General features: G+C 40.9%; 2 protein-coding genes across 9 annotated transcripts in view; both read left to right on the top strand.

The window, feature by feature from the left end:
- The window catches only part of LOC113163505, a 1,294,879-nt gene that overhangs the window by 576,603 nt on the left and 695,307 nt on the right, over nt 1-22,969 (top strand). The gene's annotated exons all lie outside the window — the stretch shown is intronic.
- Nucleotides 1-22,969, top strand: part of LOC113163500 (NACHT, LRR and PYD domains-containing protein 12-like) — a 664,684-nt gene that overhangs the window by 70,658 nt on the left and 571,057 nt on the right. The window contains exons 4-8 of one of the 8 annotated variants that reach the window (XM_026362204.2): nt 37-1,828; nt 2,348-2,521; nt 2,806-2,982; nt 8,290-8,463; nt 10,180-10,506. The exons of 2 other annotated variants lie outside the window; for them this stretch is intronic. In XM_026362204.2, coding sequence (XP_026217989.1) covers nt 37-1,828; nt 2,348-2,521; nt 2,806-2,982; nt 8,290-8,463; nt 10,180-10,204 — 2,342 coding nt within the window. In that variant the 3' untranslated portion in view covers nt 10,205-10,506. Of the gene's footprint in view, nt 1-36; nt 1,829-2,347; nt 2,522-2,805; nt 2,983-4,777; nt 4,824-7,969; nt 8,114-8,289; nt 8,464-10,179; nt 10,507-16,279; nt 16,397-18,355; nt 19,502-22,969 lie in introns of those variants that run through there. 5 more of the 8 variants (XM_026362205.2, XM_026362206.2, XM_026362208.2 and 2 more) reach the window with 5 other exon arrangements.

Raw genomic sequence — 22,969 nt, 5'->3', positions numbered from 1 at the left:
GAATATTTAGTCTCCCATTGTTTTCTCTTCTTTCAGCAGATGTTGGTCTGCAGGAGGTTTTAGATGAACATAAGATCAGTCTGAGGAGGAGATGTGAATGTGTGACTGAAGGAAGCGATAAAACAGGAAGTGGAACCCTCCTCAACAGGATCTACACTGAGCTCTACATCACAGAGGGACAGAGTGAAGAGGTTAATACCCAACATGAGGTGAGACAGCTGGAGACAGTTTCCAAGATGAAGACCCTCCATGACACTGCAATCAAGGTCCACGACATCTTTAAAGCCTTACCTGACCAACAGACACACATCAGGGTGGTTCTGACGAATGGTGTCGCTGGTGTTGGAAAAACCTTCTCAGTGCAGAAGTTCACTCTGGACTGGGCAGAGGACTTGGAAAACCAAGATGTCAGTCTGCTGGTTCTGCTTTCATTCAGGGAGCTGAACCTGATCAAAGATGAGCAGTACAGTCTTCTCACCCTGCTCCATGTTTTCCATCCAACATTACAGAAGGTCACAGCAGAGCAGCTGGCTGTCTGTAAACCTTTGTTCATCTTTGACGGCCTGGATGAAAGCAGACTTTCACTGGATTTCAACAACAGGGAGGTTGTGTCTGATGTCACACAGGAGTCATCAGTCAACGTGCTGCTGACAAACCTCATCAAGGGGAATCTGCTTCCCTCAGCTCTGGTCTGGATAACTTCCCGACCTGCAGCAGCCAATCAGATCCCTCCTCCATGTGTTGACAGGGTAACAGAAGTACGAGGCTTCACTGACGTCCAGAAGGAGGAGTACGTCAGGAGGAGATTCAGTGATGAAGAGCTGTCCAGCAGAATCATCTCACACATCAAGACATCCAGGAGCCTCCACATCATGTGTCACATCCCAGTCTTCTGCTGGATCACTGCTACAGTTCTGGAGCACATGTTGACTACAGAGCAGAGAGGAGAGCTGCCCAAGACCCTGACTGACCTGTACTCACACTTCCTGCTGGTTCAGACAAGGAGGAAGAAGAACAAGTACGATGAGGGACATGAGACAAGTCCACAGGAGCTGACAGAGGCTGACAGAGAAGTTCTCCTGAAGCTGGGGAGGCTGGCGTTTGAACATCTGGAGAAAGGAAACATCATGTTCTACCAAGAAGACCTGGAGCAGTGTGGTCTTGATGTCACAGAGGCCTTGGTGTACTCAGGAGTTTGTACAGAGATCTTCAAAAGAGAGAGTGTGATCTTCCAGAAAACAGTCTACTGCTTTGTTCATCTGAGCAGTCAGGAGTTTCTGGCTGCAGTCTACATGTTCCACTGTTACACCAACAGGAAGACAGAGGTACTGGAGGAGTTCTTGGGAAAAGACTATGTTGATTCCAACTTGGATGATCTCCTGAGGGCAGTCATTGAGAAGTCCTTTAAAAGTAAAAATGGTCACCTGGACCTGTTTGTTCGCTTCCTTCATGGCCTCTCTCTGGAGTCCAACCAGAGACTCTTAGGAGGTCTGCTGGGTCAGACTGAGAACAGTCCAGACGTCATCCAGAGAGTCATCAACAACCTAAAGGAGATAAACAGTTATAACATCTCTCCTGACAGAAGCATCAACATCTTCCACTGTCTGATTGAGATGAACGACCACTCAGTTCATCAGGAGATCCAAGAGTTCCTGAAGTCAGAGAACAGATCAGAGGAGGAACTCTCTGAGATCCACTGTTCAGCTCTGGCCTACATGCTGCAGATGTCAGAGGAGGTTCTAGATGAGTTGGACCTGAAGAAGTTCAACACATCAACAGAAGGACGACAGAGACTGATCCCAGCTGTGAGGAACTGCAGAAAGGCTCGGTGAGTCCAGATGTGATCACTAAAATTATAAAGCTGAATGCGTGTGTTAAAGATATAAACACAAAAACAAAATATCAAATCAACACACCTTAAATTTGTTCTTAAATTAGTATTAGACCAGATTTTAGATTTTAGTCACTTTGATATTTAATTTACTAGTTTTGAGCCGTTTCACAGAAAGAACAAGGGGAAGCACAAGATGCACAATAGTTGTATTTACAAGTCTGATGTAAACTAGAAACACTGACAGACAGAAAAGGCATCATTCACCAAAGTGTGGAGCCAATTTGCACAGTTTGCTTTTCCCTCTGCAAGTTATTCCAGATGAACATACATTCTTTCTTTGCCACATCAGTCTGTACATTAAAAACAAAAAACCATGTGCCCTGTGATTTTTAGTTTTCTGTGGGATCACTTTGTAAAGATAAGGGGGGAGTTTACCTACAATGTTTTTAAATTAAATCTTGATATTGTCTATCATCAGTGGAGTCGTTACCATTTTGTGGTATGTGTTGTCAGATTTTCTACCTTTCAACTCTTAGAGTCTCACTGTGAAGTTGTGGCCTCAGCCCTAAAGACCAACCGCTCTCTTCTTAAAGAACTGGAGCTGAGCTTCAACAGCCTGACTGATTCAGCAGTGAAGCTGTTGTCTGCTGGACTGGAGAGTCCAAACTGCAGACTGGAAACTTTGAGGTCAATGTTTTTCCCTAGAAAATTTTACTGTCAAAATAAAAGGTTCAGATTGTCAGTACAACTGTATGAACTATTTGTTTCAATTAAAAGTGAGCGATGTTTGTGTGAAACAGTCTAAACAGCGACAGAATTACTAAATACTCTTTTTACATGAATAAAATGAAATAAATTAATTAAACTAACATACTTTATAAATTTATTTATATATTAAATATTTATCATTAATTAGTTTTTTTTACATGCTGCTGACTGAGGTAAACAACATGTTATTATTCTTTATTCAGATTGAGTTACTGCAGTTTGTCAGAGATCAGCTGTGATTCTCTGGTCTCAGCTCTGAAGTCCAACCCCTCCTATCTGACAGAACTGGACCTGAGCTCCAACGACAATGTGCAGGATTCAGGAGTGAAGCTGCTGTGTGGTTTTCTGGAGAGTCCACAATGTAGACTGGAGACTCTGAGGTCAGTTCACTGACTGTTACTATTGTAGAACTTATATCTTTAATCCACAACTTAACCAACACTGTAATAAATTAATTCAATTCTTCAGTTTCAATTTTCCATGTTTAAAAAGGAAGACATGAGGCAGCAGAAGTGAATCTTCATGAGAGAATAATCAGCAGGTTCAGAACAGAACACAGCATTAAATGTTTTTAATTTTTAGAAAAAATAAAATGAGTAGAATTCAGAGGATATAATAATTTCTACACGTTAGGTTTTGTAGCTTTTTCTTATTTTCCTTTCAGCTGTTTTCTTTCAGGGTTGTCCACAGCAAATCATCTGCCTCCATTTAAACTGATCCTCTGCATCTTCTTCTCTCACACCAACTAACTTTATCTCCTCTCTCACTACATCTATAAATCTCCTCTTTGATCATTCTCTACACCTCCTGTCTGGCAGCTCCAACCTCAGCATCCGATTAATGATTTGTTTTCGATCTCTCCTCTGAACTTGTCCAGACCACCTCAGTCTGGCCTCTCTGACTTTATCTCCAAAACTTCTGACATGGTCTGTCCCTCTGATGGACTCATTCCTGATCCTATCCACCCTCTTCACTCCCAAAGAGAACCTCAGCATCTTAAGCTCTGCTACCTTCAGCTCTGCCTCCTGTCTTTTCTTCAGTGTCACTGTCTCTAAGCCGAACAGCATCGCTGGTCTCACCACCGTCTTAAACACCTTTCCTTTCTATCTCGCTTTTATCACTCAACACGTCTGACACTTTTCTCCACCCCTTCCTGCTTCCACACACCTCTTCACCTCTTTTCCACACTCTCTGTTGCTCTGAACCGTTGACTCTAAATACTTCAAGTCCTTCACCTTCTTTTCTCTGCTCCCTGTAACCTCACTGTTCCACTTGGTTCCTTCTCATTCACACATGTCTTCTGTCTTGCTGCAGCTAACCTTCATTCCTCTGCTTTCCAGAGCACCTCCACCTCTCTATATTTTCCTCCACCTGCTTCCTGCTCTCCCACAGATCACAATATCATCTGCGAACATCATAGTCCATAATTTCATAATGATGGCCACCTAATGTCAGAACAGATGATGAAACACTGAATGGTTACAATCAGGAACTTTGTTTCCAACATTTTATGTTATTTCTTTATTCAGATTGTGGGACTGCAGGTTGTCAGAGATCAGCTGTGATTCTCTGGTCTCAGCTCTGAAGTTCAACCCCTCCCATCTGACAGAACTGGACCTGAGTGGAAACAACCTTCAGGACTCAGGAGTGAAGCTGCTGTGTGGTTTTCTGGAGAGTCCACAATGTAGACTGGAGACTCTGAGGTCAGGTCACTATGATAGTCATGAAAAGATTAGACCAAGTGCATGTTCTCATTTCAAACAAACAGAACCAAGTCACAGAAAACTCCACTGCAGCCACAAACCAGACAGAGTCAGAAACTGGTCTTGTGCTTTCATTCATGGTTAACAGTTAATTTGGCAAAAAACACCAAGAGAAACTTCTGTTAGTGTTTTGTGTGATATTTTGTGCCTTGTTATAAAGGAAAATATTAAAATTAAGCCTTTATGATTTACAATATTTATTTATCCTTGTGTAGTTTTAGATTAATATAATTTAAACTGTCAAAAGCTGACGGGCACCACCATCAAACTTCTACATTATAAATCATGTCTGTGCACAACAATAAAGTAATAAAAAAAAAGTTTTCATGAAATCATCTGTAATTTGGGATTAAATCAGTTTTTGTTCAGTTTAATCTGTGTTTAGTTTTGTGTTTCCTGATCTGATCTGTAGGATCCAGACCAGGACCAAGCTAGACCTTTTTACTGGATCAGTTGTGGTTCTTTAAAAATCTAGCCACAGGGGTTGCAAGCCAGTTACTTCTGTGCCGGTCCCAAGCCCGGATAAATAGAGAGGGTTGCGTCAGGAAGGGCATCCGGCGTAAAAATTGCCAAAATAACCATGCGAATCATCAATAACACTTTCATACCGGATCGGTCGAGGCCCGGGTTAACAACGACCGCCACTGATGCTGTTAACCTACAGGGTGCCGGTGGAAATTTGACTACTGTTGGTCGAAGAAAGAGGGGAGGCAGAAGGGTTCATGGTCAGAGAGAGAAGGGAAAAGGCAGGAGCATAGGTTTGAGAATAGGGACTCTTAACGTTGGCACGTTGACAGGGAAAGGCAGAGAGCTGGCAGACATGATGGAGAGAAGGAAGGTAGATGTACTGTGTGTGCAGGAGACAAGGTGGAAGGGCAGCAAGGCACGTAGTATCGGAGGAGGATACAAACTTTTCTACCATGGTGTGGATAGGAAGAGAAACGAGGTAGGAGTGATCCTGAAGGGGGAGTTTGTAAACAGTGTTCTAGAGGTGAAAAGAGTCTCAGACAGGGTGATGAGCATAAAGCTAGAAATTGAAGGGGTGATGGTGAATGTAGTCAGTGGGTATGCGCCACAGATTGGCTGTGAGTTAGGAGAGAAGGAGAGATTCTGGAGTGAGTTTGATGAGGTCATAGAGAGTATGCCCAGAGGAGAGAGAGTTGTTGTTGGAGCAGACTTCAATGGGCATGTTGGTGAGGGCAACAGAGGTGATGAGGAGGTGATGGGCAGGTTTGGTGTGAAGGAAAGGAATCTGGAAGGACAGATGGTGGTGGACTTTGCTAAGAGGATGGAAATGGCTGTAGTCAACACTTACTTCCAGAAGCGAGAGGAACATAGAGTGACATACAGAAGTGGAGGTAGGAGTACGCAGGTGGACTACATCCTATGTAGACGAGGTCATTTGAGAGAGGTTAGTGACTGCAAAGTGGTGGTAGGAGAGAGTATAGCCAGACAGCACCGCATGGTGGTGTGTAAGATGACTCTGGAGGTCAGGAAGAAGAAGAGAGGGAAGGCAGAGAAGAAGACCAAGTGGTGGAAGCTAAAGAATGAAGAAACTTGTGAGGAATTCAGACAGAAGTTGAGACAGGTTCTTGGTGGTCAGGATGAGCTTCCAGATGACTGGGAAACTACAGCAGAGGTTAGCAGGGAAACAGGTAGGAAGGTGCTAGGTGTGTTATCTGGAAAGAGGAAAGAAGGTAAAGACACTTGGTGGTGGAATGAGGAAGTACAGGAATGTGCCCAGAGGAAGAGGTTGGCTAGAAGGAAGTGGGATGTAGAAAGGACTGAGGAAAGTAGACAGGAGTACAAGGAAGCGCAGCGTAGAGTGAAGAGGGAGGTGGCAAAGGCCAAACAGAAAGCTTACGATGAGCTGTATGACAGGTTAGACACAAAGGAAGGAGAGAAGGACTTGTACAGGCTAGCCAGACAGAGAGATAGAGATGGGAAGGATGTGCAACAGGTAAGGGTGATTAAGGACAGAGATGGAAAGGTGCTAACAACCCAGGAGAGTGTGCAGAAAAGATGGAAGGAGTATTTTGAGGAGCTGATGAACGAGGAAAATGACAGGGAAAGAAGGGAGGAAGATGTGGATGTTGTGGAGCAGGAAATAGAAGAGATTGGAAAGGATGAGGTTAGGAAGGCTTTGAAAAGGATGAAGAGTGGAAAGGCCGTTGGTCCTGATGACATACCTGTGGAGGTGTGGAAGTGCTTAGGAGAGACAGCAGTGGAGTTTCTAACCAGTTTGTTCAATAGGATTCTAGAGAGTGAGAAGATGCCTGAGGAATGGAGGAGAAGTGTTCTAGTTCCGATCTTTAAGAACAAGGGTGACACGCAGAACTGCAGCAACTATAGAGGAATAAAGTTGATGAGCCACACAATGAAGCTGTGGGAAAGAGTAGTGGAAGCCAGGCTTAGGAAGAAGGTGGAGATTTGTGAGCAGCAGTATGGTTTCATGCCCCGTAAGAGCACCACTGATGCCATTTTTGCTTTGAGAATGTTGATGAAAAAGTACAGAGTTGGTCAGAAGGAGCTGCATTGTGTCTTTGTAGATTTAGAGAAGGCGTATGACAGGGTGCCGAGGGAGGAGCTGTGGTACTGTATGAGGTCGTCGGGAGTGGCAGAGAAGTACGTCAGAGTAGTTCAGGACATGTATGAGAGAAGTATGACAGTGGTGAGATGTGCTGTAGGTCAGACAGAGGAGTTCAAGGTGGAAGTGGGACTACACCAAGGATCATCTTTGAGTCCCTTCTTGTTTGCTGTGTTGATGGACAGGCTGACAGATGAGGTCAGACAGGAATCTCCCTGGACAATGATGTTTGCGGATGACATTGTGATTTGCAGTGAGAGTAGAGAGCAGGTAGAGGAACAGCTAGAGAGGTGGAGGTTTGCTCTGGAAAGAAGAGGCATGAAGGTCAGTCGTAGTAAGACAGAATACATGTGTCTGAACGAGAGGGATCAAGGTAGAAGCGTTAGGTTACAGGGGGATGAGGTGAAGAAGGTGCAGGAGTTTAAGTACTTGGGGTCAACAGTTCAGTGTGATGGGGAGTGTGGAAAAGAGGTGAAGAGGAGAGTGCAGGCAGGTTGGAGCGGGTGGAGGAAAGTGTCAGGAGTGTTGTGTGACAGAAGAGTGTCAGCAAGACTCAAAGGAAAGGTGTACAAGACAGTGGTGACACCAGCTCTGCTCTATGGGTTAGAGACGGTAGCAGTGAGAAAGAGACAAGAGGCTGAGATGGAGGTAGCAGAGATGAAGATGTTGAGGTTCTCCTTAGGAGTGACCAGGTTAGACAGAATAAGGAACGAGTGCATCAGAGGGACGGCTCACGTTGCCTGTGTTAGCAACAAAGTCAGAGAGGCCAGACTGAGATGGTTTGGACATGTTCAGAGGAGGGATAGTGAGTATATTGGTAGAAGGATGTTGGAGATGGAGCTGCCAGGCAGGAGGGCAAGAGGACGACCAAGGAGGAGATATATGGATGTCTTAACAGAGGACATGAGGTTGGCTAGTGTTAGGGTAGAAGATGCCCATGATAGAGTGAGGTGGAGAAGGATGATTCGCTGTGGCGACTCCGGATGGGAAAAGCCGAAAGAAGAAGAAGGAGTTGTGGTTCTTTAAAGTTTGATCCATTTCAGTGATGAGTAAAAGTCTTGTAGTAAGTTTTTAGTCTGTCATATGTGATTTGATATTTATCTTGTAATTCCAGATGTGACTGAGGTCAGCAGCATGTTATGAATCAGTGTTGACATGAATAGTTGTATGAATGTTGTGGTGATATTTGGATGATGTCTGTAGAAGGCTGACATTATGATGATCCACAATAACAGAGAGACAAAGTCACTCTACTCATTTTAGAGGAAACATCATTGATTAGGACATATCTGATTGATTATTAATGATTTGATCTACATGGTTTATTCTTTATTCAGGTTGAACAACTGCAGTTTGTCAAAGATCAGCTGTGATTCTCTGGTCTCAGCTCTGAAGTCCAACCCCTCCCATCTGACAGAACTGGAGTTGAATGGCAATGACCTGCAGGAATCAGATGTGAACATCCTGTCTGGTCTTGTGAAGAGTTCACACTGCAGACTGGAGACTCTTAGGTCAGTAAAAGTGTTGGTGGGTTTGGTCAACTCAGTGAATTAACTGTTTGTTTACTGTGATATATCTCCAGCTAAAGCTGGACAACAGAGAACAACACTATAACCTAACAACAAGTCTGATGTTTCTTCAGTAACAAGTGAAACCAGATTAGATGTTGTCTGAAATATTTACTCTGACATGTGCAGTAAAGTTGCATTCAGTCCATCAAACTGAACTTTCTGTTAAAAGCTGTGGATTAAAACCTTAATATGAGTAAATACATATTATTTTACAAACTAGAGAGTTACTTAACATTAAACAGTAACACAGCAAATAAACATGAGCTCTATGTAAAATTATTTGAGACTAACTTAAGAACTCATAACTTCATATTCTTTTCTGGTGTTTTATTTGAAAAGTCACTGTTGGTGATTAATATGTCAGCTGGCTACGATACACATCAGCTCCACTTCGACTTCTCAGTGGAATCAGTTTGTATCTGAATGAGTTTCCCATCTTCCACAGTTCATCATAGAGCAAGTGAGACACATTGTCCATGGTGGCACTGATCTTGTCCACCATGCTCCTCTGTCAAAGCCTCCAAACTTCCAGTTCCACTCCAACTTCAGATTTGACTTCTTGACCAGTTTATTCAGTTTACTACCAACCTTGATGCCACCTCCTCAGCACACAACTGCAAATATCAGAGCATCTGTTACTGAAGACTGAACAACTTCAGTAGCCTGTTGCACAGGTCAAAGGAACGAAGCCTCCTGAGGAAGAACGGTCTACTCAGTCTTATCTTGTGTAGGACATCTGTGTTATTTAACCAGTTTAACTGTTTTTTAATGAGGACATCAAGATATCTTCTCTCAGAATAGTGAGTGGGACTGGGATCTTCATAGTCATCCTCAAGTCCACGACCATGTGGAGCTTTAATCAGTTGCTCCTGCACCACATAACAACGCTCTCTATCAGGTGTCTGTTCTCCACATTATCATAATTAATAAGGAAAAGAACATTTGAGAACTGTTGGAGGAGCAGGTTCTGGAGTTGTAGTAGAGTGTAGAGTAGGAATGATGCTCGAACAGTTCCTTGAGGCACGCCAGTACTGCTCATCACCACCTCAGATACAGTGAACAAACTGTTGTCGTCCAGTGAGGCAGTCTGTAATCCACTGCACAGTGTCAGTGTCAACCTGCATTTCCTGCAGCTTTTCAATAAGTAGATGAGGCTGCATGATGTTAAAAGCAGAGCTTCAGTGTCCTCACCATGATCCTCCATGGAAAAAGCTGGCTGCTGTCTTACTATTGGTCTGTTTGCTGGTACCAGGTGAATTAGGTTGTGGTTTGATCCAACAGGCAGAGGCAGGTCTGAGGAGCTGTATGCTCCCTTCAAGTTAGTTTACAACTAATCAGAAATCTTATTTTCTCCTGTTACAGTCCACAAACTGTTTGAAGTTGGTTGACATCAATAAAACCAAAGAACTGATTGTGGACTTTATGAGGAGTAATAATGAAGATCTCAGTGTCACTCACTATCCTGAGAGAGGATATCTTGGAGTTCACATCAACAATAAATTACATTGGTTGTTAACAGAAATATGGTTGAAGTCATTTATCATTATAAGGTTTCAGTGTTGTTGTTACTTTCTACTGAACGTGCTGCATCACTGACCAACAGCTGATGAATGGAGTCTCTGTAAACAGCATTTACCTCCTCTGTTGTCTCTACAGATGGAAGTTCTCTATATATGAGTGACAGAACCACACTGAGGGAAGACGATCTGTGTCCTGAAGATCCAGATGTTGAAGCAGCAGCAGCTTGTGTGTAGAGAATCTCTGACTGGACCATGTTACTGGGAGGCAGAGTGGAGAGGACAGCGTCATCCAGCAGTGACTGACAGGTGTTTTCCTCTGGATTCAACAGAGGATCATCAGTGGATCTAAACTGCTCTGTCCTTCTACACAGTCTCTGCAGACACACTGAAAGTCCACCACTCCTTCTGCTCTACACTCCTCCACCTCCTCCAACTTACAAGTTTTACAGATTATTTAATGATGTAATTTCCAGAATGGTGTGTCCATTAAACACAAGAGAACCCATAAATGCTTTTTCAGTTTTATTTTCTTCAGATGTAAATAATATTAGATTCCAGTAGTGAATATTGTTGGTATCTAGAAATTGCACATGGACATATAATGTAAATAATAAGACACCAAAGAAGCATAATATTCACAGAATATCTAAGGAAAGAAATACAGATCAATAAATCCACTAACATTTAACACATATACAGGACTTCTCTTAACGGACACATTAAGAATTAAAGATTAATATTTCCACAGGATAATAGTTCATAGTATAACAACAAAATCCATAATGTTGCTACTAATACTGTGAAATAAGACATGTCACTGGTCACTGCGAGGCAGCCAAACAAATCAACACGGGACGTGTCAGACACCAAAGGTTACAAACATCACATTAATGATGATCATGTTATCGATTAGAGGATAAAATGTTGAAAACATGACTTCAAAATTACTACTATATTACTACCAGAGAAACTGTAGCCTGCTTACTACCCACAGCCCAGAGAGACTTGACCACACGGACCTCATCCAGATGTTATTTACAAATCTATAACAGAACTTTTATTTATATTTAACCCTTTGTGCACTGTTCATGACGAGGTTTAGAATCACTGGGACTTTAGTTAAAGTTGGGGTCTGATGGCCTGATGTCATTGTCAAACTGACTGAAAAGACTATTTGAAACTATACTGAAACTATTTGATTGAATATTTTTATCAGGATGTTATTTAAAGGGCAGCTGGGTCACAGCCAAATTATTCAAAGTTGTATCTGGGTCTGTGATAAGAACATCGTTGTCACAAGCCTAGGATCCGACTCCATTGCCAGAGACCACACAACACAAGAGGAGTAAGAATAAGGAAGGTTTATTCACAATAAAGATAATGCAGTGGATGAATGTCAGGAAGCAGTAGCTGAACCGTGCTGTTGTCAGGTGAGTATGGTGGTCTAGAAGAGGAGACAGAGTTAGATTGAGGCTGACTGGATGTTGGGTAATGTTTATATTGGATTTTACTCACTGAAGTCTTGATGACGGTGGTCGAGAGGCAGGGGGAAGTGAACCAGTGAGGAGACTGTGAGGAGTTTTAGTTGAAGAATGAGCCATGTAGTAAACACAAAGGGTTAGTGAAATACAGAGTTATGCAGTTATGCAGAGTGAAAAACAAATCCTGGGTCATACACAGTAGGGCCGTCCAAGCACTAATGTCCGTAAAGCTAAAGCAGAGGTCCAAACAACAATCCAGGTCAACACTGATAAGAAATACTGAGAGCAGAGATCCAAGAGGCTGGTAGCAATGTCAGGAGACAGTCCAGGTCATACACAGGGAAATCCAACACAGGGACAGAACAGGAGAGGAGGCAGAGGGGAGCAGGAACAGGTCAGACAGAAAACACTCACGGTACCGAAGGGCAGAGCAGAACAGAAGGCAGGTCCAGTTAGGGGGAAGTCAGCAGAGACAGGTTTCAGGTCAGGCAGGGTTCGTATCCGTTAAGTAGTCTGATGAATAATGCTGGATAGTTTTGTTCTCAGGTCGATGTGAGACTATCTGGCAAAGAGGAGACTGACAGACCTGCTAATAAAGGGACAGTGGAGACACAGGTACAGACAATAGGTGATCAGCAGGTCACCTGACAGAGGGAGAAAACGAGGAAATCAGGGGCAGACAGACAGGAGGAGCTGGAATCATGACACTTTGTATGTTCTCCACCATCAACCCATTTCAAGATATAATAATATGGTGGGGTGGTACATTGGTGATGTCATCATGTTTTCTGCAGCTGTTCAGACAGATCATTGTGTAAATTATGTTACAGTATCATGTGTAAATGGTAAAGAGATAAAATAATCTTAGCTTCAGTCTCCAAGTTCTACAGAGCTGTGTGAACAAATTACAAAATCAAGAACATGAATGAATTCATCTGTACGACGGCCTAATTCTACACTACTATAACACCAATGAGCATTAAACTCACAATTTGTATTTTTGTTTGTTCACCACATCCTGAATTACAAAATGTTTGTCTAAACTAAGTCGACAGTATATTCAAACTTAATTAAACCAGTTAAAAGTCATAATTAGTTTTTATCCAGTTTCAAAGATCAGAACGAGAGCAGTGTTGCTTGTCTGCAGTGTGTATTCAGTCATGTTTACCTCTGTCTGTGATGAACCATGACGTATACTTACATACAGAAAACAGACACGGACACTTCACCTGTGAGCTCTATCAGGCTTTGAGGCATCAGATTTGGCTCTTTTTATGTTATTTACTAAAATTTTGAATTCTGGGTAGATAAAACTGACACGATATTAGAAAATAATAAATATTTCTTATTCATTTCCACTCGTCAACCACACATGCTCACTGAGGTTTCTCACATGTTCTTGGCTTCAGATGATTCACAGTCCTCCACTGAAGTGACTGTTAGATCAGGAAAGAAACAAGGAGTTCCTTTAGCAAAACTTTATTTTAGCATCCTGGACAACAATTGTGTTTGTGTGGTTTCTGAAAAAAATATAAAAATCCAAAATCAGAGATAGGTAGAAACAATGACATCTTGTTATGAAGAAGTTTTCTCATAACATTCTTTATGACTGAATATACAGTTTACATGTTTTACATATCACTGCCACAAGATGGAGCCCTCACACCACAACAATTCTTCATAGTAACTTGTTTCAGCTAAAGTAAAAGTTAAAGTCTGTTAAACCAGTACTAATCAACCATGTGAATAACAAATGGTACTTGGTATTTGTACAAACCACCAGTATATAGCGCACACAATAACGCTAATAATAACAACAACAACAATAATAATAATAATAATAATAATAATAATAATAATAATAATAATAATAATAATAATACAAATCCCAGAATGTTTTGTTATTGCGTTAGCTCGTCCATCAAGACGAACAAAACACCACTCAGGAGTCGTCTCACTGATGAACAACAGCTCAGATCCTAACCCCAGACATCTAAGAAGAGATGTCAGCTATCTGACTTGAACCAATGTGCATCTTGGTCTCTTCAGTAAATCAATCTTCCCTTGAACGTCTCCAACTGGTCCAAAATGCAGCTGCTCGTCTCGAAAGAGGGAGCACACAACTCCCATCCTCCGTCTCTCCACTGGTTGCCTGTGCATTTTAAAATAACACTAACCCAAATTATGGAATGACCTACCACTGCACAGTAGGCAGGCACCTTCATTGTCTATTTTTAATACTTGAAGACCCATTTTTATTCTCTGGCTTTTAATTCACCATGAAGACTCTGTGTTTATTCCTTTATTTTATTCTTTTGTTTTTATTGTTATTTTATTTACTATTCATCGTTGTAAGTATTGTCTTAATTGTTTGCTTTTTCTCTTGACAAGCTGTGTACAGCACTTTGGTCAACCAAGGCTGTTTTAAAGAGTTTATAAATTGACTTGTGTTGAAAGATTAAATTATTATTATTTGTTTTTGTTTTTTTGTTGTTGGACAGTGAAAAAAGATTTTAATTAAAAAGGAACTCGAAAGACTACAGATAGAGACATAAGTTATTTTATTAATTTAGATAAGAAGCGAATATCACTGATGTGTGTTTTATTTCAAATTTAATTTCTCCTTTATTTATTATATTAGGCTTTGCTTGCTCCAGATTCAATGTTTAAGCGAAACTAAAGTTTGTTTCTATATGAAAAGCTTTAACATTACATATCTGAAGAGATAAGAAAACATGCGCAATTGCTGTAAAAGTTAATTTTTTATATATATATATTGAGTTTGGTCCTCGACTTTGTCCCAGTTTTTAATTTTGTCCCAGTTTGATTTTGACGTCACTGATCTACAGCTTCCTCATACACTGATCGGAACAAACCATTTCGGAGGGGTGACGGAATAGTCCAAGTGGAAACAGAAACATTAACAACTACGCAGTTAGTTTTTCTCCATTTTGTTTTGAAGAAACAGAAGAAAGAAAAGTTCTTGTGTTGAATGTACTAAACTAAGACAGGTGAGTGTTAACACAGCATTATTGTTGTTATTCCAGTAAAACCAGACGCTGTGGACTAAAAGGAAAGAAGAGTGAAGTTGTTTAATTATCTGTATTAGTTTGATCAGTGTGTGTGTGACATCTCACTTCCTGTTTCTCAGTCTTTGACTCTTTTAACAGGTTTGTTTGTGACGGTTCTTGTTCTGATCTTCAGTTTTAGTCCTGATTAAGTAAAGGACTGTAGAACAGTTGTTGTTCTGGTAGATCAGTATGAAGTGTTGCTGTTGGGTGGGGCTGTGTCTGATGGGGTTTGGATGTAATGTTAAAGCAGATCTTTGGAAATATCACAGACTCACTTCTCTGGTTTCTTGTAAATAGGGAGTTGATCCAGCACAACTTTATTATTTTAGTCATTTTGTCTCTGTGGAGAGAAGGAGAGACAGAATCTACTTCTTCTGTTTATACTGAGACATTTGTAGAGAAAGAGAATTAAAACGTACAGTACTTCCTGTTTTGTTAATTAATGTGTTAGTTTCAGAGTGTAGACCTGTTGTTGTTGAGCAGATATTAGAGGAAAGATTAAAATATGTTGGAGTGGTTACTAATCTCTATCAACAGCTGTTTAAGTGACACAACTTTAATACAGTTCAATTTCATTAATATAAACCAAATCCTAACAGAAGTCATCTCAAGGCACTTTACAGTGTAAAGTTTAAGACATTACAAATAGATATGTGAACATATGGAACTATGAGGTCTTAAGATAAGATGGAGCTTGATTATTAATTACTTTATATGTGAGGTTCCCAAACTCCTGAGGACTGAGTTTGAGAACCAACTGGTAAGTAGTAATGGAATAATTTGTTCTACAGCTTTAAACTTACTTGATTTAACTTTTAAATCAAACCACAGTAATTAGTTTGTTTTTTTGAGTTCTGCTAAAAACAAAAAACTAATGAAATCAACTCTTAGATAGGTTTTTTTTTTTTTTAATTTTTTTTAGTGTTGTTCATGAAGAGTAAAATAATCTCAATAATTTTTTGGCAAATCAGTAAAATGTTGTTTTTTACCAGAGGAGCTCAGATCAGACAGAGAGCAGTGATGAGATCCTCTGATGGTGATTTAAAGGGAAAATGCTTCTTTCAAATGAAGTTGACTTTGTGTGTTTGAAGATTTCAGCTCAGTGAAGGAAAGAGACTGTCACAGCTCATTGTGTTTGTCCCCTGCTGTGAGTCTGCAGTGGAAACTCATGTGATCACAGCAGTGAGTGAAGTGGAGTGAGCTTCAATTACTGCTGGAAAAGTCGGTCAAATCAGAGTTACATCTCCCTGCTACTATTACAGATAATGTTCAACACATCACCGACTGACACTGGTCCAGAGTGTTTGTTCAGTGAGTGTAGCTGCAGGAAAATGAGTGTGTGTCTGCTCTAAGACTGTCAAACAGCAACAACTAGACACGTACAGCAGTGAACATGAAGGATGTCTGATATGTGATTTCAAAGCAGATGATGTGACTTCAGCTGTAGTTAGTATCTTTGAACAGCAGGTGGTGCTGCTGCAGCAACACTGAGCTGAGACTCCAACATACAACAGAGTGTTTTTGTCTCATATTTAAACTATTAGAGGATAAACATTTGAAAATATGACTACAAAAATACTACTATATTACTACAAGAGCAAACATGAGATTAGAAAATAAAGAATAAAACATTTATTTTACGTTTCCGCTCGTCGTCTGCGCATGCTCACTGAGGCTTCGTGTCGTGTTGATTTATGTAGAAACTGAAACTAAAAAACTTCGCAGTTAGTTTTTCTCCATTTTGTGTCGAAGAAACAGAAATGAGAAAAGTTCTTGTGTTGAATATACTAAACTAAGACAGGTGAGTGTTAACACAGCGTTATTGTTGTTATTCCAGTAAAACCAGACGCTGTGGACTAAAAGGAAAGAAGAGTGAAGTTGTTTAATTCTCTGTATTAGTTTGATCAGTGTGTGTGTGACATCTCACTTCCTGTTTCTCAGTCTTTGACTCTTTTAACAGGTTTAGAGGCTAAAATAAAATCTCTGATATACATTTTCTTGTTCTCTTTGTAGCAATAAAATATGTGTTTATCCGTTTTACGTTTTTAGTTTCGATTTGTTTTAATTATTCCGGTAGTAGATTAATTGCAGAGACCACGTGTTGGAGGTCAAGACTCTAGTTTGTGTAAATGGAGGAAGAGAAGAGAAGGAGAGAGCAGCTGGTCCGGGGTGTTTCTCTAAAACAGGATGAACTAATGTTAGTTTAACTTTAGTGACTTCAGATTGACATCATCGGGCGTCATGAACTCCTGTGAATTACAGACTGAATGTAAAATAACAAAGCTAATAGATAGAGATGTTCACCCTGAGTCTGGTTCTGCTGGAGGTTTGTTCCTCTAAAGGGAGTTTTTCCTCTTCACTGTCTCCTGGTGCTGCTCAGTGGGGTTGTTGAGGTTTATATATCATTCTGTATACAGTTACATTTTATAAGGTTTTAAACCTTAAACACTGTGAAGTGCATTGAAATTACTTCTGTTGTGATTTGTCACTATATAAATTTTTAGATATATGAATTGGAATGAATTAATTCTCAACGTGTATATTACAAAATACATAATTTAAACACACTTTAAATATTAATAGTGAATTACAATAGTTCAGTCTGGAAGTAACTAATGCCTGTACTAGTTTTTCAGCATCACTTTGAGACAGGATGCTCCTAATTTTACCAACATTCCTCAGGTGGAAGAAACAGTTCTATTATATTAGTTTGATGTAAAGTCAGTAACTTCTTCAAGGCTCCCAGAGTTTTTTTTTTATTTCAGTTTCTGTAAATAAGTTTTAAAACAGAGCTGATTTCTTCCTGTTGAACTCCAGATTCAAACTTTCTCTCTGCAGTGATATTAGTAAAATGATATCAGTAAATTTAAAGACAGTTTGTTTCACAGTTCTGTTTTCACTTCTACAGCAAACTGACTTGATGACACTTGTAGTTTTCTTCTTGTTTTATGTAAAATAATAGAGTAATATAGACAGCAGCTTATCTTGTCCTGTCCTCAGCTCCATGTGAGAGGGGAGGAGCTACAGTCACCAGGTGATTCAGGTAGATGAGAACAAGGAGGGAACACTGAAGGTTTCAATGAGTTAGTTCAGACTCTGTTTAGAATAAAACCAAGAAGAACAAAGAAAAGTGAAGCTGAGTGTTAATAAAACATTATTATTATTCTACTGTAACTTGTATCTAAGGCTTCATTCTGCATGATTATTAAAGAAAGTCAAAATAATACATGTAATAACCTGGAATATACTAAAATGTTTGAAGTTCAATGAGCTCATGTAGGATTACTACTATTAGTATGCACTTGTTTACTACTATTATATTACCACTGCAATAGATAATGACATAAATAACAATAAACAAAGTCACATTAAAGAAATTACTGCTTATTACATTATGAGTCTGAAACTTTATTTTTTCCAGCTGCAGATTTATTTAATCACTCTAATTTAACTGGGTGGTTAATAACATAACAAACAGTTAGTTCAGTCTCCATTTTAGGGGAAGAGAGGAGAAGTAGGTACACTGGAGCTGATTGTTTATACGATAATATTATTATTATTATTATTACAGTCAAATAATTCCCTGTGGAATAAAAGAGAAATCAAACCTCATCTGTTTAACTCTTTGTCTGTGTGCGTTGAATGTGTGTTTGTATCTGTGTGTGTTACTTCATGGATCTCTCAGCCTTGTGATTCACACTTGTACTGTATTTGTTGTGATTCTTGAGCTCACAATCAGTGTTACTGGTTTTTGTCTCAGACTCACTGAAGTCCAGAAGATCAGTGTTGATGTGGAGGAAGAAGAGGACAGAGCAGAGTCTCCAGGATCCAACTGTCTGTCTATAATGAGTGACTGGTCCACAGACAAACCTCCAGACCTCAGTAATGGATTTCAGAACTACAGACAGAGAGCAGGGTTTCCAGGATCCAGCAGTCTGTCTATGAAGAGTGACTGGTCCATAGACAGACCTCCAGACCTCAGTAATGGATTTCAGAACCACAGACAGAGAGCAGGGTTTCCAGGATCCAGCAGTCTGTCTATGAAGAGTGACTGGTCCATAGACAGACCTCCAGACCTCAGTAATGGATTTCAGAACTACAGACAGAGAGCAGGGTTTCCAGGATCCAGCAATCTGTCTATGAAGAGTGACTGGTCCATAGATCAACCTCCAGACCTCAGTAATGGATTTCAGAACTACAGACAGAGAGCAGGGTTTCCAGGATCCAGCAGTCTGTCTATGAAGAGTGACTGGTCCATAGACAGACCTCCAGACCTCAGTAATGGATTTCAGAACTACAGACAGAGAGCAGAGTTTCCAGGATCCAGCAGTCTGTCTATGAAGAGTGACTGGTCCATAGACAGACCTCCAGACCTCAGTAATGGATTTCAGAACTACAGACAGAGAGCAGAGTTTCCAGGATCCAGCAGTCTGTCTATGAAGAGTGACTGGTCCATAGACAGACCTCCAGACCTCAGTAATGGATTTCAGAACCACAGACAGAGAGCAGGGTTTCCAGGATCCAGCAGTCTGTCTATGAAGAGTGACTGGTCCATAGATCAACCTCCAGACCTCAGTAATGGATTTCAGAACTACAGACAGAGAGCAGGGTTTCCAGGATCCAGCAGTCTGTCTATGAAGAGTGACTGGTCCATAGACAGACCTCCAGACCTCAGTAATGGATTTCAGAACCACAGACAGAGAGCAGGGTTTCCAGGATCCAACAGTCTGTCTATAATGAGTGACTGGTCCATAGACAGACCTCCAGACCTCAGTAATGGATTTCAAAACCACAGACAGAGAGCAGGGTTTCCAGGATCCAGCAGTCTGTCTATGAAGAGTGACTGGTCCATAGACAGACCTCCAGACCTCAGTAATGGACCTGGACCCTCAGACACATGCAGACAGTAAGACACACTTTGAGTGACTAAAGATCTTGCAGAAAGACTATAACAGATATAAATGTTACAGAAACTGAAAATACAGATCAAATGATGCATTAAACCAGAGATGTTGTAGTGAAGGTTTTAACCCTGTTTATTCAGAATGTGAACAAGTAGATCTGTGAAGGTTGGACTGTTAATAATAATCCTAGAGTCCAGTAACATGGTTCAAAACTCTGCTTTATACTGTTTCCTCCTCAATCTCTAGTACAATTACCATAAATACAAAGAACAGTGAAAACCAACTTGGAAAAAGGGCAAAACCCTAATAAACAAAAATACAGTAGATTTCTGCCTGGTCAAATTATCTAATAAATAAATATAATCTGTGAACATCTAAACACTAATCTACCTTCAGACCTGTAGACCTGCTCCAAATGACCTCTAAAATAAACCTAATGCCTTTTATGACTAATTAGTTGAGCTATGCTCTTTCCTATTTTCTTAATAATATTGTCAACAAGCTGAGACCTTGAAAGTTAATGATTTGAAATAACACTAAATAATTTGATCTGATCTACATTTATTCCCAGTACAGAAAGATCCACTTATAGACTTTTCACCAACTGTAGTCTGATCTCAGTTATCATAGATTTAGATTTATATGCATTTAAAATAATGTTATTATTTACACATTACACATATGTCTATTTATCTTTATATTATCAAAAAGACGAAGAGTTAAACCAACATTTTTATTTTATACAAACATTAAAACAAATGAGGAATGTTTTTGTCCTTTGAAAGTCGTTTCACAGTAAAACAGAACATCAGTCCAGAGGTTTTTAGTAAGATCCATGATGAGATATTTGAACTGCTGATGATTAGTTTGTAGATGATTAGTGTCTGTTTATAAAACTGAGGATTTATACCAATATTTATGACTCCAGCTGTTTTTGTTGTTAAGGTATAAAACTCATAAAAGGATTATGACAACAAGCTTTACTGGTATTTTGTTGTTGCTGTCTTACACACAGCTTCAAGAACAATTATCAGAAAATAGAAACAAACAAATGGAAATGATGTCATTTGACTAAGTGTGTGTGTGTGTGTGTGTGTGTAAATGTCTTTCACAAACAACAATGCAAATATAACATAGAACTTCTTCTCTTTCGGCTTTTCCCGTCCGGGGTCGCCACAGCGAATCATCCTTTTCCACCTAACTCTATCATGAACATCTTCTACCCTAACACTAGCCAACCTCATGTCCTCTAAGACATCCATATATCTCCTCCTTGGTCGTCCTCTTGTCCTCATTTTACATTTACATTTAGTCATTTAGCAGACGCTTTTATCCAGAGCGACTTACAAGTCAGTACAAGGTACACTGGTAGGCAGGGCAGCATGAGGAGGTCCCACATGGGAGGCGGTGATGTTACCACTACACTAACCAGCTGCTATTGTCCTCCTGCCTGGCAGCTCCATCTCCAACATCCTTCTACCAATATATTCACTATCCCTCCTCTGAACATGTCCAAACCACCTCAGTCTGGCCTCTCTGACTTTGTTGCTAACGCAGGCAACGTGAGCCGTCCCTCTGATGTACTCGTTCCTTATTCTGTCTAACCTGGTCACTCCTAAGGAGAACCTCAACATCTTCATCTCTGCTACCTCCATCTCAGCCTCTTGTCTCTTTCTCACTGCTACCGTCTCTAACCCATAGAGCAGAGCTGGTCTCACCACTGTCTTGTACACCTTTCCTTTGAGTCTTGCTGACACTCTTCTGTCACACAACACTCCTGACACTTTCCTCCACCCGCTCCAATCTGCCTGCACTCGTCTCTTCACCTCTTTTCCACACTCCCCATCACACTGAACTGTTGAACCCAAGTACTTAAACTCCTGCACCTTCTTCACCTCAGCTACCTGTAACCTAACGCTTCTACCTTGATCCCTCTCGTTTAGACACATGTATTCTGTCTTACTACGACTGACCTTCATGCCTCTTCTTTCCAGAGCAAACCTCCACCTCCCTGTTCCTCTACCTGCTCTCTACTCTTACTGCAAATCACAATGTCATCCGCAAACATCATTGTCCAGGGAGATTCCTGTCTGACCTCATCTGTCAGCCTGTCCATCAGCAAAGCAAACAAGAAGGGACTCAAAGCTGATCCTTGGTGTAGTCCCACCTCCACCTTGAACTCCTCTGTCTGACCTACAGCACATCTCACCACCGCCATACTTCTCTCATACATGTCCTGAACTACTCTAACGTACTTTTCTGCCACTCCCGACAACCTCATACAGAACCACAGCTCCTCCCTCGGCACCCTGTCATACGCCTTCTCTAAATCCACAAAGACACAATGCAGCTCCTTCTGACCATCTCTGTACTTTTCCATCAACATTCTCAAAGCAAAAATGGCATCAGTGGTGCTCTTACGGGGCATGAAACCATACTGCTGCTCACAAATCTCCACCTTCTTCCTAAGCCTGGCTTCCACTACTCTTTCCCACAGCTTCATTGTGTGGCTCATCAACTTTATTCCTCTGTAGTTGCTGCAGTTCTGCGTGTCACCCTTGTTCTTAAAGATCGGAACCAGAACACTTCTCCTCCATTCCTCAGGCATCTTCTCACTCTCTAGAATCCTATTGAACAAACTGGTTAGAAACTCCACTGCTGTCTCTCCTAAGCACTTCCACACCTCCACAGGTATGTCATCAGGACCAACAGCCTTTCCACTCCTCATCCTTTTCAGAGCCTTCCTAACCTCATCCTTTCCAATCTCTTCTATTTCCTGCTCCACAACATCCACATCTTCCTCCCTTCTTTCCCTGTCATTTTTCTCGTTCATCAGCTCCTCAAAATACTCCTTCCATCTTTTCTGCACACTCTCCTGGGTTGTTAGTACCTTTCCATCTCTGTCCTTAATCACCCTTACCTGTTGCACATCCTTCCCATCTCTATCTCTCTGTCTGGCTAGCCTGTACAAGTCCTTCTCTCCTTCCTTTGTGTCTAACCTGTCATACAGCTCATCGTAAGCTTTCTGTTTGGCCTTTGCCACCTCCCTCTTCACTCTACGCTGCACTTCCTTGTACTCCTGTCTACTTTCCTCAGTCCTTTCTACATCCCACTTCCTTCCAGCCAACCTCTTCCTCTGGACGCAGTCCTGTACTTCCTCATTCCACCACCAAGTGTCTTTACCTTCTTTCCTCTTTCCAGATGACACACCTAGCGTCTTCCTACCTGTTTCCCTGATAACCTCTGCTGTAGTTTCCCAGTCATCTGGACCATCCTGACCACCCAGAACCTGTCTCAACCTCTGCCTGAATTCCTCACAAGTTTCTTCATTCTTTAGCTTCCACCACTTCTTTTCTGGCTTCCCTCTCTTCTCCTTCCTGACCTCCAGAGTCGTCTTTCACACCACCATGCGGTGCTGTCTGGCTACACTCTCTCCTACCACCACTTTGCAGTCACTAACCTCTCTCAAA

The sequence above is a fragment of the Anabas testudineus genome, chromosome 2 (assembly GCF_900324465.2).
Source record: "Anabas testudineus chromosome 2, fAnaTes1.2, whole genome shotgun sequence".
In the NCBI taxonomy this organism is placed as follows: Eukaryota; Metazoa; Chordata; class Actinopteri; order Anabantiformes; family Anabantidae; genus Anabas; species Anabas testudineus.
Note: the sequence above shows the minus strand (reverse complement) of the source record. Positions and strands in the feature narration are given on the sequence as shown.